The 18,235-nt window shown below is 41.6% G+C and overlaps 1 protein-coding gene across 3 annotated transcripts in view; it reads right to left on the reverse strand.

Moving 5' to 3' along the window:
- Window positions 1-18,235, reverse strand: part of LOC124050301 (exostosin-1-like) — a 186,313-nt gene that overhangs the window by 10,486 nt on the left and 157,592 nt on the right. For all 3 annotated transcript variants that reach the window (XM_046372675.1, XM_046372674.1, XM_046372676.1), the window contains exons 7-10: window positions 15,024-15,156; window positions 9,945-10,063; window positions 9,499-9,594; window positions 1,928-2,017 (exon numbers count right to left, since the gene is read on the reverse strand). In XM_046372675.1, coding sequence (XP_046228631.1) covers window positions 1,928-2,017; window positions 9,499-9,594; window positions 9,945-10,063; window positions 15,024-15,156 — 438 coding nt within the window. The remainder of the gene's footprint in view (window positions 1-1,927; window positions 2,018-9,498; window positions 9,595-9,944; window positions 10,064-15,023; window positions 15,157-18,235) is intronic.

The following is an 18,235-nucleotide window of genomic DNA, read 5'->3' on the forward strand; positions in this document are numbered from 1 at the left end:
TTCTGATCAAACTGATGTGTGTGGTTAAATGTCTTAAATTGTGTGCATCTACTCATGCAATATGTAGTATTTGTATGAGCCATTATTTTATTCTGGTCTCAGAGGAGCTTCAGCGAGCTGGAAGAGGAACTCAGCAAACTGTGCTAACCTGTCAAAGTCTTTATTAAAAAAAGGGGTGCAGGCAGAAGCATTACTTCCTCTCTTGACAAATGTTTTAGACAACTCACTGGCTTCTAATTTGTTCTTAGACAAGCGCCGGTGCAACAAACCATCCTCTCTTTCAGTAACAAGCGAGACTTTAATCAAAGAGGTGCTCTGTGTTTTGACAGTGTAATGATACTGAGTTAAAAGCTCTCGTAAAACTCTTGACTCTGTGCAAGCGCTTTGTTTTTCATCATACCCTCTTCAATGCACTTTTCTACTTTCTTTATTTCCACTGGCCTTGGCCTTCTCTCTTTTTTACACTTCTTTTCCTCCTACACTTCCTCCAGCGCTCGTCTTTTCTCCTGCTCACTGCTCTCTTCTTTCCCTTATGAAATTATTTTTTCTTTTCTTTCCCCTGTTGCTGTTCCCGCCTCTCATCTCTCTTACTTGTTCTGGTGATTTCCTTTTCTTTCTGTTCTTCCTTACTTGCTCTCCTCGGTGTTAAGTTGAATTAAAACAACACCGTCTTAATCGTACCTAACCGCACACACTGCGCAGTACTTTCATTAAGACTGGACCCTGGCAAAGCGCTAAATCAATGAGCCTCCGCACTACTGATGCCTGTAATCAGAACTCTTTGTTTCGTATTTTAAATCTGCTACTCATCCTGCTTATTTCAGCTGACGCAGGCGTCCTTTAAAGGCAGAGCACATTTTCCTCCTCCAGTTCAGTGGCCATTGCGATGTTTGGCAGAGTGGGGCAATTCATTTGTAATGAATGGCATTCATGGCTGCGCGTGGACCGACTGCCTCATTTCACAAAGGATCAATATTGTGTTAAGACATCACCACCTTTTGCCACGGGGCTGATGTAAAGCCATGCAGACTGGAGCTGGTTATAAAAACATTTACTGAGGCAGGATTTCAGTGGTGGAGTCTGGGAAAAGTGGCGAGATCCCCTGACTGTTGCGTCCAAGGTTAAAAAGAGAAAAGTTTTTGGTTTATGCCAAATTTTCACAGTCCGCAAAGTTTGTTCAACGTGTCTCATCAGATTGTCTTTCTTGCACTCAGGAATGTCTACGCTCGGGCAACAAGACGAATTAAGACCCAAAGGTTAACTGATGTTTTGCCGAAAACATCAGTAAGCCCTCATTTTAAAGGCCTCACGATGAAAGTGAAATACAAAGTATGTAGCAGGGCTGACTTCTCATTGGTCAGACAATTAATTTAACTCCACTCTCATCGCGGGAGGAGCTAAAGCCTCTCTTTGCCTGTCAGGATCAGAACCGGGGTCAGGACCAGGATCAGGACCACGATCAGGACCAGGGTCAGGACCAGGGTCAGGACCAGGATCAGGATCAGGATCAGGACCAGGATCAGGATCAGGACCAGGGTCAGGTCAGGACATTGTCCAGAGTTTCCCTTTACACACAAAGATCTTGTCCGTCCGTGTCAGACGTGTTCAGGTAGTTGGTTCAACTTCAGTTGAAAAGATAATATTTCTAATCACGACAATTCGATGTATAAACGATGCAGTTTTATTTATTTTACTTTATTTATGCAGGCAGCCGTGCTGAATTGGTTTCCTCGCTTTAAGCTGTTTGGTGATTCATGCATTAATTGAGATTCTTATCCAGGCGTCTGATAATAGTGTTTCGGCTGCCTCACCTCGTTTTGTTGATAAAGCATCAGTGTCTCACTTCACCAATTCGTAAAGAAAAAAAATCAAAAAAGGGGGGCGTCAGGTGTGCTGCCAGTTGATCGACAAGTCATCAGCGACTCACCTCATTTGTTGAGAGAACCGAGTCTTCATCCAAACTGAGAACAGCATCGGTGAGGATGACGTCGTGGGGGAAAAAACGACTGCACATTGTCTGGAAAGAGAGAGACAGGAAGCGACAACTGACATTATTAACAACAGCTTATCAATATAAACATCAAATGTAAAGCAAAATTAATTACGGCACATATTGCTACATAGTTTCTTGGGATCTTTATTAGCTTTAAAGCGACAGAGACATCACGACAAGAAATGAGGAATTCATTTTTCTTTAAAAATACTTTTTTTTACAGCCTGTAAGCGTGTAAAAGTATAGAGCTGGTTTAGAGCTATGAAGAATCTGTGCTAATTACCACCTAATGAGAAAACGTTGCGTTTTTGTTTGAGGCCCTGCAGCGTATCGATCAACCAGCTGACTTAATGCGTTTTGTGTGACTGTCTATCAATTACTGCTACCTAAGTGAAAGGTTAGCAGACCTTGATCCATTAGCCTAAAGAGGGCTGCTGATGATGTTATTGACTTGTAATTAAAATGTGAATTATTTAACTGTTGAGTAGCTAAGGTTCAGCTGTACGTTTCAAACAAGCGTCTCCCTGGAAACGTACAAGCTGGGCCAAAACTGAAGCGGAGGTTTGGAATTAGGAAGGACAAATTCAAGCGTTTGGCCGCACAAACGCACTTTCTAATCACTCTAATCAATGTTAATTTACTAGAAATGTGGCATCGTGTTGTTACGGAAATTTCATTTCTGCCTGTAGTGAGTTAAGCAAAGGAAAACACAACAAATCCGGAAGATAGCCTGCACCAAAATGTTTTAATCTCTACAGAGAGGAGGCAACACACAGAACCACACGGCAGCAAGCAGTTCAGAGCTGAGCCCCACTGGTTGAAGACTTCATCCCATTTTATACTTTCTGATGTGTCTCTGGTTCTTTGTTTGGAGCTTCAAAGACATTCCTTCACAGGTTGAAGGCAAAACAGACAGGATGCAATAACTGTTAGTATCCCAATTCAGGATCAAGATGAAGATCTCTTCCTGCCCTCTGCTTTACCCAGGATGTTATTTATAACAGGGCTGTAACAGTCAGTTCACCAGGTCATTACAGCGGTTTTTATCTCTGCGGGCATCTTTGTGTCCAGTAGATGGAGTTTGATTCGCAGATCAAATCTAATTATTCAAGTGTTGGTTGTGCACTTTTATGACAATAAAAGTCACTGCAAAAGTCAACAATTTAAATGTACAACACGACAAACTGAGGCTTGACAACCTGGACGTTAAGCTGAACTAACCACATGACATGATTGTGCCTAAAGTTGGAGAAAACTGGCTGTGATTATAGATTTTCTTCTGTGATATGACTAAAATGAACCTCCATGTTCACTACTGTCACAGCAGCAACGTTTAACATGGATTCACCGCCTGAACTTAAGTAGTCTGAATTGACAGCCCCGGGGGGGAAAATATTAAGAGGCTTACTTTAAAAAAGTAAGACCATAAATATCTGCAAGGTTAATTTCTGCTTCCATCTCAGCTTAATGACTCAGTGCAAATTCATCAAGAAATTAAGCGTCACATCAAACGAATATGAACACAAATCCCCTAAATTCCTCCAATTATTTGAGAGTGCCGCAGAAGGAAAACTACTTTAAAGCACGGTGAAACGGTGAGAAAATGTATTTTCCTTGGATGGATGCCCTGTAATCGGCAGGGCAGGTAATTAGTTCAGTCAGGATGGTGTTCATAGTAGTGGAACAATCTCTCAGCTCTCTCACAAAAACCACCATCACAGTGTAATTGGCTGTAGTAAATTAGTCTGATAATCCACTGCATTCATCCTGGACTAACGGTCTGAATGTAATAAATTCATAACATCAAACATTTGCATGTGAAAGAAGAAACATGTGCACAACCACACACATGCTTTACATCATGACTTCACTACATTTCCCAGAATTCACAGCTGATTTCAAAGGGCCCCTTCTTTATTGCCTGTTTTTTCCTTTCTCTTTCTTGCTCTTCCATCACATCTTCAGCCGGTTTGTGTGCATTTGCTGCTTAAGAAATCAGAACAATTCCTTTATTACATAAATATCCGATCGTTCTCATCCACGCTGACCAAGAAGTCGAGCTCAACAGGTCATTCTGGGCCTTGCAAACAGCAGTTAACCAAACGATCTAAATGTTACCCAGCTGATGAGGACAGTGTGATGCAGTTAAAAGGTCCAACAGGAGTGGATAAATGGATGCTGTTTCCGTGTTTACCTGCCTCTCAGTTAGTCCACGACATTCGGTTCTTTTGGTTAAGTCAAAAACTGCTGGACAGATCGCCATGGGCTTTGGTACATGGCGTCTGTTTAAAGAGGAGTTGTGGCATTTTAACTTATGACAAGAACATAAAAAAATAAATCTTTTGCCCTGAAAATACTCACTTATTCTCACCTAATCACTTATGGACTTAAAGTATTCATCTACCTAAAACATTCGCTCATCGGCAGTTGCAGTTCAGTAAATATCAGTACCAGCACAGGCCTTCAAAACCTTCATACAGGTTGAATCCACCTGTGCTGCCTGTCCGCCACCCTATCCTATCCATTAAAGCCCACTGAGATCACTGGTGGTTCAGTGGTATGAAACTTATCTTTCTCGCATTCCTTCTCTCCATTTCCTCACTTTATGTTTGCTATAACGACTGCTGCTTCAGATGGAGTCTTTGGAGATATCCGGTCTGTCTTTATGGATCTCACACAGCACCAACGTGAACCACAGACAGACACTTTCTCTCATGATGAACACTTTATTTGTCATTACTGGTGTGAGAAATGATGGCGAATGATGGTACAAAAATGATACGAGCTATTTCAGTCAGAGACTTTGACTTCCGTGCAGTACGGTGTGTTACAGCCGACATGGCATTGAGTTTAACCTGCTCCGACCTACGATGGGTTGCATGACTTGTCGCGTCATGTATGTGGATTATCTGTTTGTGATAATGAACCCACACATAATTACCAGCCAAATCAACTGTTTAAAGCATCTTTCATCTCGTTGTTTTGGTTTTTACAGCCACAGCTTTACTGTTTTGGTTGACCCCCTCTGCCCTCATGAATCTTATTACATTAGCAGGAAGCAACCGTTTTAACAACAACAACAACTAAAACCCACTCCAGTTCAGCTAAAGAGCCTTGGAGTTTTCTTCTGGAAAAATGCAGTTCCTTGAATGACCACATGAGGTCCCGTTTAGAGAGTATTGTTGAATGTTGCCTGCCTGTTGCTCTAATTAAATCCACATTATTTTGCTAAAGACTGGTTCAGTCCTGAAGATAATCTATGCAGTTTGATGAAAAAGGAAATAATGACCTTGAGGAGTTTTCGGTGCAACACAAGCGTCACTTCTGCTCTCAGTCTGCCATCCTGCACTTCTTTTCACTCAGGTTTCAACATTAAGTCCTGCTTGACCTTTGAACTCTTCACTTTGATGCTCCATCGCTATAATTTGAATTCACACCCAAGGAGTTGGGATCAATTTTGAAGATTAACTTATCAATATGAAATTCAGGGCGTGTGTGTGTGTGTGTGTGTGTGTGTGTGTGTGTGTGTATGTGTGTGTGTTGTGATTGATGAAGGTGAGATACAGTGGATGTGTTAGCAGTGATATTGAGGAGCCCATAGGTCACTGCTTTGACGTTATTGATGTGCGGGTCATAAACGCTTAGCAAGCAGGATGTCACTTACAGCAAGGCCGAGCTCTGAGGAACCAGATCCATCTGATCCGCCAGTCATGTTCCCCGTGTGTCACTTTCAGCTCCAGACCCATTAGAAAGAAATCAGAATCCCAAAGTGTCTCCAGATCAGTCGAGGTTCGGCTCAACACTTACTCTACATGTTGTGTATCTATACTGCAGAGGTAGGAATATGTTTACTCAAGCACTGTACTTTAGTATGAATTTAAGGTAACTGTACTTTACTTGAATGTTTCCATTCATGCTACATTAAAATACTCTTTACTCACATTTGACTGACAGCTTTAGTTGCTCATTACTTTTCAGATTACAATTTTTCTCACTCGTCCTGTCCAGTCCACGCACGTCCAACTTGGGATTTTGAATTTTTGAATTGTTTTTCTGTTCTTTTAAGCTTGTCCTCAAACTAAACAAACTATTTTGAAATCCTTCTTGGACTCGCTGGAAAAAGGAACATCACAAAGCTGAAAACAAGCCTGTTTTCATGAACTTTTCACAGAGAAGTCAATGTGACGGGACAGCCACACGACACACAGATCTATTTTTTTATTATTATTATTATTATTTAAATAAACCTGGGTGAAAAAAAAACAAAGCACAAACAAACAAACAGCGAGTCTGTCATCTAAGGCGAGATGTTCGGGGACTGAACAGAACTCTATCATATCATTTCCTTTCTGACATCTTGCAGCCGTGCAAACGAAACCTGACCATGTCGTACGGGGAAGGTGGTTTTTGCGGTCTGATTTTGACACCAGGAGACTGAAACTCGCTTTCTGCCTCATTGCTGAGGCCAACACACACAGAGTCCAGAAGGACAGGGCAGAGAGGAAGTAAAGGCTCGCTGATGGAGTGTATCCACTCAGCATTACAGAGCACAGGCACTCATAACAAACAGCAAATTACTCTGCTGCTGCACAAACCTTCTGTGTGTGTGTGTGTGTGTGTGTGTGTTTGTAGTTATTATAGTGGGAATAAACACAGGGAGTGCTTGGAAGGAAATATACTGAAGAGCATGTGTCTGGGCTGCATGACAATGTACCACATGACTAATTATAGAGCCACAGACGCTGTTGGACACACACACACACACACACACACACACACACACACACACATGCATATGGCCTCTGAGACGAGTTTTATTGTCACTAGTGGAAACATTGTTTTTGGATTTCAAGGGGGGCACATTTACATAAACAACAAACAGAAGCAATTAGACCACAAAGCGTCAGCATTAGAGAGGAAGACTGTGGCGTGTGTGAGTCAGGGGTTCAGTCAGCCACAGCGTTTTTGTGAAGAAGCTCAAGTGTGAAAATGAAAGGAATAATAATAATAAAAAAAAGAAATACTTCATTTCCTTCTTTATGAAATATGCCGTGACAGATGTGAGGTCCCAGAGGTCCCGCAAACGAGCAGTGAGCCCACAAAGTCAGACTCTCGGCCTCACTAGAAGAGCTGACAATCAAAATGTTGCTTCACCATCGAGAGTCTATTTAAACGTGAAGCAGCAGCGCTTTGGAACTGAATGAACTCGGGAAAAGACAATTAACTGATACACTGCACAGTACTCCTGTGTGGTTCTCAGAATACTCTCCTTCTGTGGAGAGCAGTCTGAATTATTTACATGGTGCTCCATTAAAGGGCACAGTTTAATACTATAGTGAGTGAAATAATTAAAGAAAACAAAAGCAAACTAAAAGAAAAACATATGAATCAGTGGGTTTTGAATCAGTGTTCTTCTACCAAAGAAACATTTCTCCTCTAAACGTTTCACACGGTTTGCTTTCAATGTGAAATGTCCAACTTCAGTAAAATAAGCTCAAACTCTTCGAGCCCCAAAGAAGTAAAAATCAAATGAATTTTTTAGGGTTTTTGGTGAGAAGCTGCTGCACCTGTCACATCGTTTGATAATATTTAAGTTATGCAAACATTTTTAAATTTAGTCAAAGAAACCAGATAATCACAATGTGCACTTCTTGTGCACAAGACTCCCACGATTCTCCTGCAGTGTGAACCGGATTTATTTCACACAAAACACGCCGTCAGAATCGTACAATACAAAAGATTACAAGAAACCACATAATGAAAACAAACGTTATCTTCGCTGGTGCATCAATCAACAGTGGTCAGCGAATTATAAATCTGTCATTTTTCTTAGATTACACGACAGTTAACTTTGGAAGCTGAGGGGGGGGGGACACGATGGCCCCCCAGTCTCTGGCATCGCGCCCAAACCAGATGGCAGCACATCATCCAAATATGAAACGCTGATATTATTAATGTCAAAAGTTTCACGAGACACACTGTCCACTGAGAGAACAGAGAACTGGAACGTTTTCAGGGAGGAAGCCAAGAACGAAGCAGGTGCTCTCCATTTCGAATGAAATCACCTGAAGCAGAGAAGGTGTGAATTTTTCCACCTTAACAGGTGTGACTAAGGTAGCAGAACACAGTCAGGAAGACGCCAGTCACACGTACACAGGCAGACAGTCCTGTGGAGATGTTAAATTAACTAAAATAATTGAAAACACCATCAGAGACCCACACGTCGACTTGGCTGTACTGGTTAGACAGCCTTCTATTTTCAGCAGCTGCAGTTTGCAGCAGAAAATACTGACACTGAAGTAATAAAGTGTAATATGCCATCTTTTTAAACTTTAACAAAACCTCAAATCTGTTGGAGCCTCTGATGGTGATTTAAGAGGTTTTGAGGAGCCTCTTAAGGAGCAGCAGCAGCAGCAGCAGAATTGTCAACATGCCCGATTTACAATGCAGATTGGTTATCATGCAGCTTTAGAGGAATTCCAATTAAAACCGTCACTTGTATTATACCAGCAAAGTGTCAGCACTGTGATTTCGCCAATATTCACGGGCCTTCCAAAACCGTACCCAGCCACTCATAAGCACAAACACAATTAAGTATTTCTGAGAGCCACTTGGTGCACAATTATCTGCAATAAACAAACATACTCAATGGACTGAGTGCTCACAAGAAGGTTAAAAAAAAAAAAAGCCAAAGAGAGTCGGGGACACTCAGTGCAGTAATGCACCACAATAAGCTTAGCCTTTTCAGTGGCACTTTGAAAAATGAAAACTGACTGACATGCTTCAGCCTCAGTGAGCCTTAATCAGGGTCCACTCTTGTTCTTTTTCTTTGGGTTTTAATATAATAACAGCACACAAGGGTCTGAACATCTGGCATCCTCAAGGGTATCGGCTCAACGTCCTGAATCATTTATCATGAAGCGAAGGTCTGAACGGTGCACAAATCCTCCCCAGCGGTGCTTCACAACCCTCAGTGCACATCACAGGTTTCCACGCCGGCGACGTTGAGGGTTTCATTTCAGATTTTCTTGATTTCTCTTAGGTCAAACTCTGAAGTACAGATACGACTTTGTGATTCCCCACGAGGCATTTTGACGGTTCTGATCTCAAAGCTAAATGCTGAAGATGATCAGGCTCATGCTGGCACACCCTTCTCTTATGCTCTCAGGTAATTTATCTTAGGCAGTTAATGTGCAGTTAATGTCCTTGTATTCAGTCCCAGGGCTAAATGACAGCACCACTCTGTTCTTGGTGTCAACTCTTCTTGCATATTTTCATTCTTACTTTTAAGTGTCTTAAAGTTTGACTTTGTGGTGTCTAACAACAGCTAGAAGCTAAATTTGAGCTTTAATTTCTGCTACACTCTGGCAACAAACTTCAGCCAAAGGACCTCTGAGCAAAAATATTTAATAAGTTCAAGATATAAATGTCTTCCCTGCTAAGCAACAGATTATTCTTTAATACATAATGGATGCAAAAAAAAAAATGATGCCAGCAGCTGTTACCTTGGTCTGTCCTTCAACGACAGCGAGAGGCACACTGGTGGAGGGCCACTTGTTCCTAGGAGGTAAAGGCTTGTCGCAGTTCCATAAAACCACAATCTGAATGGAGAGAGCACATGGAGTCGGCTGAGATCGGACTGGGTAGATCAGTTTAGCGTGTTTGAGTTTTTCTCGACTTTCTTGACATACTGTGCAGTTTCTATCTCCCTGACAGACTGCTAACTGCTCAGCTGCGTATTAAAACCTCACAACACGTGAAGCGTTACGACTCAAACTACTGTGACTTCACTTTTCTGTTGAGCCATCAGTGGCCCTCATAGCCTGTTGTAATCAAATTTTATTACCTGAGGGTACACATTTGGAGACAAAAGGGAAATACAGATGAGTAGTTTTACTTCCCTTTGTTGCACCAGCACCAAACCACAGTGACATGTAGACACACTTCTCACCTGTGCACAGAACTTGGACTTGGCAACAGCAATGATGAGCTTCACCACAGGGGAGATCTGGGACTGCAGAGGACTGACTGTATGGATCACAGCTGTGAACTGCTGCGAGGGGCTCTTACCTGGACACACACACACACACACACACACACACACACACACACACACACACACAGAGTTCAGAAACAGTTAAACTGTATTGAGGTTGTTAACACAGATTCGTGCAGATGTAGCTCTCCATAAGAAGCTCCATAACGGTTCACTGGACTCGGGCCGCTCTGTGCTGCCCCCGTCATCAGTCTCCCTGACAGGATTCGCAGCCCTGGTCCCCATGACTGAGCGTGAGTAAACATGTCTAATCCAAGAGTGGACAGTTTGCTCTGAGTGTCTCTTTTAGTTAATGGGGACTCGTGCTGATTTGTTCTTGTAAAGGAGTAATTGCATTTTCTAAAACCCCACAATCAAACAGCTCTTGTTAGTTATTTTTTCCTTTTTTTGCATTTTGTATTTTATTGAGGCAAACAAATGAACCAAACAGGACAAGAAGAAATTATGAAGCGGGAACCAAACTTTAAATTACTACCTTCGATAAATGATTCCCAGCATACGCTACAATGGGTAAATGGAGCTGAGGAAATTGATTCCCCTTGTGGCAGCCTGAGCCAAAGAAATGTATCAATATTATAAAGCATCGGCTTCTACGATTGGATTTTATTTTCTGAATACATTTTCTGTTCCATAATAAAATGAATTCATTCACTATATTTAAGCATGCGAGTGTGCGATGCAGAATTAAATCAACCTCACATGACGTATTTAACATCCTTCAGTGTGTTTTCAGCACACTTTTGATTATAATCAGATTAAGGTTGCACTCTTGACTGCAATGCCCTTTTTTTTATACTGTAAACAGAGTTATGCTCACGATCGGTGTAAGAATAATGTGATTAGCACACAGTCACTGAAATGAGATGAAAGAAAAGATCACACATAAAGCAGCAGCACGTTCGCTGCATGCTCAGTGAGTGACTTCCTCCTGATTTAGAATGTTAGTGATATCTGAACACTTTCATTAAACTTTATCTGTTTGTCATGACAGTTATAAAGTGTATGAATTTGTTTTTGCTGTTTGTGTCACACAAAATGCACGCAAAAGTCTCAAAACAGAGAAGGCAAAATTTCTCTTCATGACATCAAGTGTTGGACGTCATTTCAGATCAATTTAACATCAACATCAAAACCTGTTTTGGTTTTAAAAAGTCAAAACAATGAGCTGATCTGCAGGATCGCAGAGGAAGCGCAGAGTCAGCTGATAACTTCTCTGTGAGTTCGACACAAAGAACAAATCCTTTAACACAAAGAACAAATCCTGTTTCTCTCGGTGAGAAGGTAAATTCGGGCAGACATGGGACACACGGACAGACAGAATATTCACAGGCGCTGCAGAAGGCACATGGCAGGCCAAGTGTTGGGTGGCTGTGGGAATAAGGGAGTACACATCCTCATGGATAAGTGGAGCCAGAGTGCTCTTTAGTGTTGCTCGATCCATCTCTCTGACACCGGGCCCCCTGACCAGCCATCTCAGGTGGGCTTAGCGGTATTTATGGAAGCACGAGGTCTGCCCGTGTGGGGGAGGGCTCACAGAAATAGGCTCAGTCCTTTCTTTGGAAAGGGCTATGCCACTTTTATTGTTATTAAAGTACATACTTTGCTTTTTTTACTGTAATGTTTGCAGACAAATTGTTCTACCTAACAGAACGATGTGGTTTTGATGTGATACATTAACATGGACTGAGATTTGATCTGTGTTTGACCTCTTTGGGCTCTCTCACACCTTGAGAGTGGTTGAGGTCATGAGTGGGTCATGAGAACCGTCACATGAATCAGTAGGTGTTTTTGGACAGAACAGCCGTCAGGTACCAAGAACAACATACCTTCGAGGGCTAACCCTTCCCACCAATGGGAACGCTGAAGCGACTTCAGCTGACTGGCGGTTGGCATGACGACGTCACTTGCGTGACATTTGTGTTTTCTTACCAGTAGGTGTTTACCCTGCTAGCATGTCACCTGGGATTTTAAACACTGCAGTTGATGGTGCTGCATTGGCTCAGGTGAGCTAACGGTCCTCTTGTGCTGTGAGAGCACCTACTGTGAAAAGTAATTCAAAAATGGCTTCTAAGAGCTGTGATCGTTCCTTGTTCTCGCAGTGTGGATGCAATGAAAGGTGGTTCTTCACTGATTAGAAGTATGAAAAGGCTCCTATGATCTGAAAATGTCTAATGTGTGAACGGGTCTTAAACAGCCTGGGAAGGTGCAGGATGGAACTGTAAGTGACCGTTACAGCTTCCTGTATTTCTGTTACTCTGTACAGGCAAATGTCAGTGTCTTATTAGCTTTCACTCTATTGCATCTGCAGGTGCCATTTAAGACGAATCGTATCGTCCTGTAATGGCCTGCTGACCCTCAAAAACACGCAGCAGACGGCAAAGCACTGAAGAGCTATTTCTCTGTGAGTGCAAAAGAATAAAATGTTCCAAAGCTGATGAGCGAAAGTCCAATGGAATTTGAGGCATTCATCCAGAACAGTTCACATCATTCTGTTTGGGGAAAAGTCTTATCTTATTGGGAATATCACAAGAACTATACACCAGATCACCACCAAATGTCACTGCACAGGTGACCTCACCTTGGAGCCCGGGAAAAAAGTTTGCCAAACACTTAAGATGTTTAACATTTTCAAACCTCTGTGATCAATCTGCTTTAAGACGTGAGCACCACCCTGCTCACCGAGCAGCACCAAATGTTCAAAAATATTCAGCTCTTGGCCATGTCATAGTGCCGCTAATACAGCTAATTAAATATGTCAATATAACCTCATTAACATGAGTTGTCGAAATGCATAGCATTTTGTGTGCTAACTGAACTAGAGTGGATATAAACAGAGAAGGATTAGAAAAGCAAGAACGAGCTGAAACGTTTCACACTCTGGATGTCAAAAGAGATGAAATTATCTGAACGTTTAAAAAACATTGAAACGCTATAATTTTTCACTTTAACAAAATCAGATAAAGTATAAAACTGGAACTGTGATCAAAGGGTATCAAATCTAAATACAAAACTAAACCAAACTCAAGGGAGAAGTTGAAAGTGTGGTGAGCTGCTTTAAGTTTAATTGATGTTTTCAGCCCAGATTGCTTGGTGAGGATTCATCCCAACTTTAACAACATTCTTCCAGTTTTAAAGCTGCACAAAATTACAACCATCAATGTGAAAAGCAAACAAAAAAAGCCTAATTATATACCTAAAAATCAGGTATCAATGTATCAACTGGAGACACATGTTATTGGCAGATGCAGTGCATCTAATCTATAAAAGTTTAATTTATTCTCTTTATCCTTCTTTCTTTTATTACTACCTAACAGGAAATGGACGATCATTTGGACTGAACCATAGCAATTAAGTTTGACAAATGCTTCCAACATATCAGCACTGCAGCTCTTATTTTTCCTATAGTGCCACAGAATGTGTACGTATTTATGGAGTTATACATAAACTAAAAAGACTTCAGACCTCACACACACACACAAACACACACACAGAGTAGCTATGCGGCCCACATAACACCACAACTTTTCACAAACTAAAGTGTAGATGTAACTTGAGCCATAAAATGTGGAAATTCTCACAGCTCCTGAGGCCACTACGTCTGAGCAGTAAGTCAAACTTTCTCAAACTAGCAGCAACTGCTTTGCCATCAAAAGTTATGGGAAGGTAGCAGAGTGAGACCGTCTGTACACTCGGCATCAGCGACAAGTTTATTCCCGGAGCAGCGGCCGAGGAGGTGGCAGCAGCTAAAACAGTGATTTACTGCAGCGGCATAAACTAAACTGGCTCGTCTTTCCTTCTATCCCTCAATTCCTCCCTTCTTCCCTCTGACCCTTGTGTCCACAATTCCTCAGAGAAAGACAAACATCGATCTGAGTTACAGCCTCGGTCTGCTGAGAATCACTCCAGTCTGAGAGCACATCCACACACACACACACACACACCCACACATGCATATGCACTCATCAGGTCACTTTCTTTTCACTCTTTGCCTGCAGCTTGAAGTTTCTGCTTCAACGGCAGTCACACGCATATATATATATATATAAATATATATATATATATTTAAACAAACAAGGCAAATGTTAGACGGATAAAATGCATAATCTGTCATAAAATGCAGATTCAAAATATTCTGTGTAGTTTAAAGTTGCTGATGGATCCGGTGACCGGTGAAACTCCACTGGGTCCAGGTGATCTTCAGTCGGTACCTACACATGCTCAGTGTGAGCTGTTGGCCTTTCATTATGTTTTTATTTGTAGAGGTGAGAAAAGTGTGTGACACGCCTCAAAATATGCCTTAATATAACACAGTAGTCTAATTTTCTACTTTAATTTGCATTGTCCCCATCAAACAAACATATGCTCTATATAGACAAAAGTATCCAGACACACCTCTTTATGGGCCTGTTTTCCAGGGTTTGGGCTCCAGTGAAGGGGAATCTTAATGCTGAGACTGTGAGCCAGGCCTTTTGGTCCAACATCAGTGTGTGACCTCACAAATGCTCTACTGCATGAATGGGCACAAATTCCCACAGAAACATGTTGTGGAAAGCCTTCACAGAAGAGTGGAAGCTGCGAAAGTCCCTGTTGGTGTAATGGTCGGGGGTCCCATTACTTCTCTGTCTACATACAGTATGTTGCAATGAGAGAATAAGAGAATTTCAGAACATCTAATTGTGATGACATCTGAGATAATAATACCCTCAGGAAGTGTGATTCACGCTGAATTTAAAAATAAGATGAAAATATCATGTCTACATTGTGCCAGGATGTCGCCGAGGCTTGTAAAGCATCTTGACTGCCTCCATCCACTGGTGCAGCTCCAACTGCTGACCATGTTGATAAATGGGCCAAATCTCTCAGTAAATAAACCCTTCGTCCGGTTTACACATTTGCACATTTTATAAACATTTTATAAACAAACAGTTGCCAGGAAAACCACAAATGACAGCAGCACCCAAGCAAATCACTTACCCAGTATGGCATAGTAAAAAGGGAACTGGGCAGGGTCCGTTGAGTACTGGGGGAGTGCATAGAGACCACCAGGGAGGGAGTTCCACAGCAACCGGTTTCTGGACACATGGGAGTCCACGCGGTCCTGGATGATCTGCAAGCAAGGAGAGAAGAAGATGAAGATGTGAGGAGAAAGAGGAGCAAGAGGATACGAGGTGAAAATGAACAGAAAATTAAAAGGAACAAGATCAAAATTATATGAGGAGTGAAGAGAAGTGATTACATGAAGGTGTGACAGCAGGAAAATAAAGACAAAGATGTTAATGTTAATAGTTTGATAACTTGGCTTTATTCAGATTGGTCTCTTTGTGTCATACTCATGACTTCCTACACGTAACTGAATTCAGTTCACTGTTATGTTTCCAGCGTCAACTGTCCCATCTGATCCGGAAGCGGTACCCGGACGCCTCGTATGACTCATTAACACAACCTTCCTCACAGAGGCCTCGTTACGCTTCCCCTCGTTACTCCAGACATGCACTGATATTTGGAAATAAAAATAGCCGGCCGTTTAGCTGCAGCTGGTGCTTGGGGAACTCTTCTAAAAGAGGACTGACTCCACAGAACAGACCCGAGAGCATCAGCTTGCTCCCAACATGAGGAGTCCATTAGTTATTTAGCTAATATCATCCATCTGGCTTGTTACCAAAGGTCGGGTTAGCTGGCCGGGTGATGCGAGTCTTCGGGGGCCTCGAGAGGAAGACCGTTTTCAGCCCGATGATGCCGGGGCCTCGCGTCTAAAAGCTCTGCAACAAGGATGCCGTTTGTCACACTCAGGTATTACTGCTGTTTTAAAAGCTTTAAAACATGAAGCTTCTTTTAGGGACTCGTGGTGAAGGGTCAGCGTTGGGGGGCATTAAACAAATATTAAAAAAATTATTCCATTATGTTAAGGTTCACAATTGAAAATTTTACTTTAGCTTAAGTACATAATTCCTACTAAAAAGGAAGACGTAGGGCTTTTATGTTCTTATAACTCTTTTATTAATCAATGCATGAATTATTATCATCATCATTTTTTAAAATCTTTCTCGCCAGTGCAAACACAATCAAATGCCGCATTTTTCACAGGAAGGATGTCATGACCGTCAGCAGCAGCACTAAAGCCGTTAGTAGTTTTGTTTCATTGTTTAACACATTTTATCCAGCTGTTCTGGTTTTTCACCACTAAAGAACAAAAAAGAAATCAGGTGATGAAATTCCATATCCTTAAGCATGTGTTCATTACTGCCCCTGTGAGGCCCCTCACTTCAGCAAAGCCCCAACTGAAAGCCAAACTTTGATGTTTTCCCAACCAAGTTGTTTCTGTGTGTGATGACAAAAGTCATTCACTTTTCAGCATGAGATCTGTCACAGTTTGAGACGCTCGGCACACAAACAACAGCCCGAGGGCGGCCATCTTGTTTCTGATGAAGGTCTTTGATGGCTGCGGCCGTGGTTTTACTTTTGTTACGGGACAATTAAAAAAGGCTTTTTTTAAATTAATTACCCTGTTGAGCGTCTCAGACTTGTTAAACCAAAAGGACCCCCAAGCCGAAGGACACCAGAGGGATACCAACTGTCGGCAGCCGTCGTTTCAGACCGTTTCTTTGCTAGCCGCCTTGTGATGGATTTGAAAAGCACAGACAAATGAGGGGGGGTCGGATCAGAAAAGTCTTCTTTGTGTCGCTCTGGAGGACGCGGGAAAACAATGGATTTTATTGTTAAATTTGGAGGACAAAATTTACATAAAAATAAAAGTAAAATGTACTCTTTGAGTGTCAAACTGCTATATATTAAATTACTAAATTAATATTACTAATGTTTTATTGTGCAAGCAGCATTTTATGGCCATAGTCAAAGTGTTTTTTATACTGTTACTGTTACAGTATCTTATGTCCTCATATGTTTTGCATTTAATATCCTAACTAGTAGCTGCAAAAAACTGTATTTCTGTAAAAAAAACAAAACAAAAAGAAAAACAAATACAAATAGAGTAGGACTATGAAGTACCACAAAACGGACAAACACAACTGAAGTGCAAATATTTTGAATTTGCACCTGAGGAAACGTGCAGACACAGATAAGATAAAACGAGATAAAGCTTCGTCATTTTTAACTGAATGAAAGACTCGCCGCAGCACAAACACAAAGTTAGAGAGACACACAAACGCTGCATTTGTATTCCATTATGAAGGGATGAAAGGTGGAGGCTGATGATCATGGCCGCCCCACCAGATGCTGAATGACAAGCTTTAGTGGGATTGAGCAGGAAAATGTCCTTCACAGGAGGAAATCTCACCAGTACTTCTGTTCCCCCTCATCCTTTCTTCCTCCCTCACTTCACACGAGTTCAGTCGATGAGTTCGGGTGCCCGTCTGACCAACCCCAGCAGACTTTTGTAAGGTGTGATGGCTTTATTTACTTGGTGCTAAAGAAGCGTTTTTACGCCACAGAGGCTTGTTCTATCGAGTCGGAATATACATGAGTGTGTGAGCGAACAGACGGTAATTACTGTACATTTATACACCAGGAAACTTTGTGCTAACCTTCCGCCTGATGGGACTCAATGAACTCAACATAACGGCACGACACATGTAATATCATGTACATACGTACATGTACACATATGTTTCTCACATGTCTGTATGCAGCTCAGCGAGAAGCAGCTGGAGAGACGAGCAACTTGCTGTTGACCTGGTTCATATTTTTCACTTCAAGTACTTGTATTTTGGATTTTGTAGAATTTGAATATTGATATTTTTATACTCTCACCTGTATTGATATTTTGTATTTTGCACTCATTATATTCACACTTTTTCCCACTTTGTACTCAAGTACTGTGTAAGAACTGCCCTACATAAAATGTCCTCATCATTTATTTATGCAATCTTTTATTTATCGATAGTTTGAAATGACCACAAACTATGGGATTCACTGTGAACGCATAAAGTGTTCTAATGATTTAGACTACTTCAACTTAAATTAAATACGTTGCTGGCATTTTCACCAACACTCAAACATGTGTTTGCACTAAAATAAAGAGATAAACAAAAACTGAGAGAAACATTTCATAGGCATTCTGGATTTCTGTTTTTTTTTTATTTCCTGATCAGATCTGTGGAGGATGAGCCTGGCACTTGGAGCCAGCTCAACACACACACACACACACACACACACACACACACACACAT

This window comes from Scatophagus argus, chromosome 19, assembly GCF_020382885.2.
Source record: "Scatophagus argus isolate fScaArg1 chromosome 19, fScaArg1.pri, whole genome shotgun sequence".
NCBI lineage: Eukaryota > Metazoa > Chordata > Actinopteri > Scatophagidae > Scatophagus > Scatophagus argus.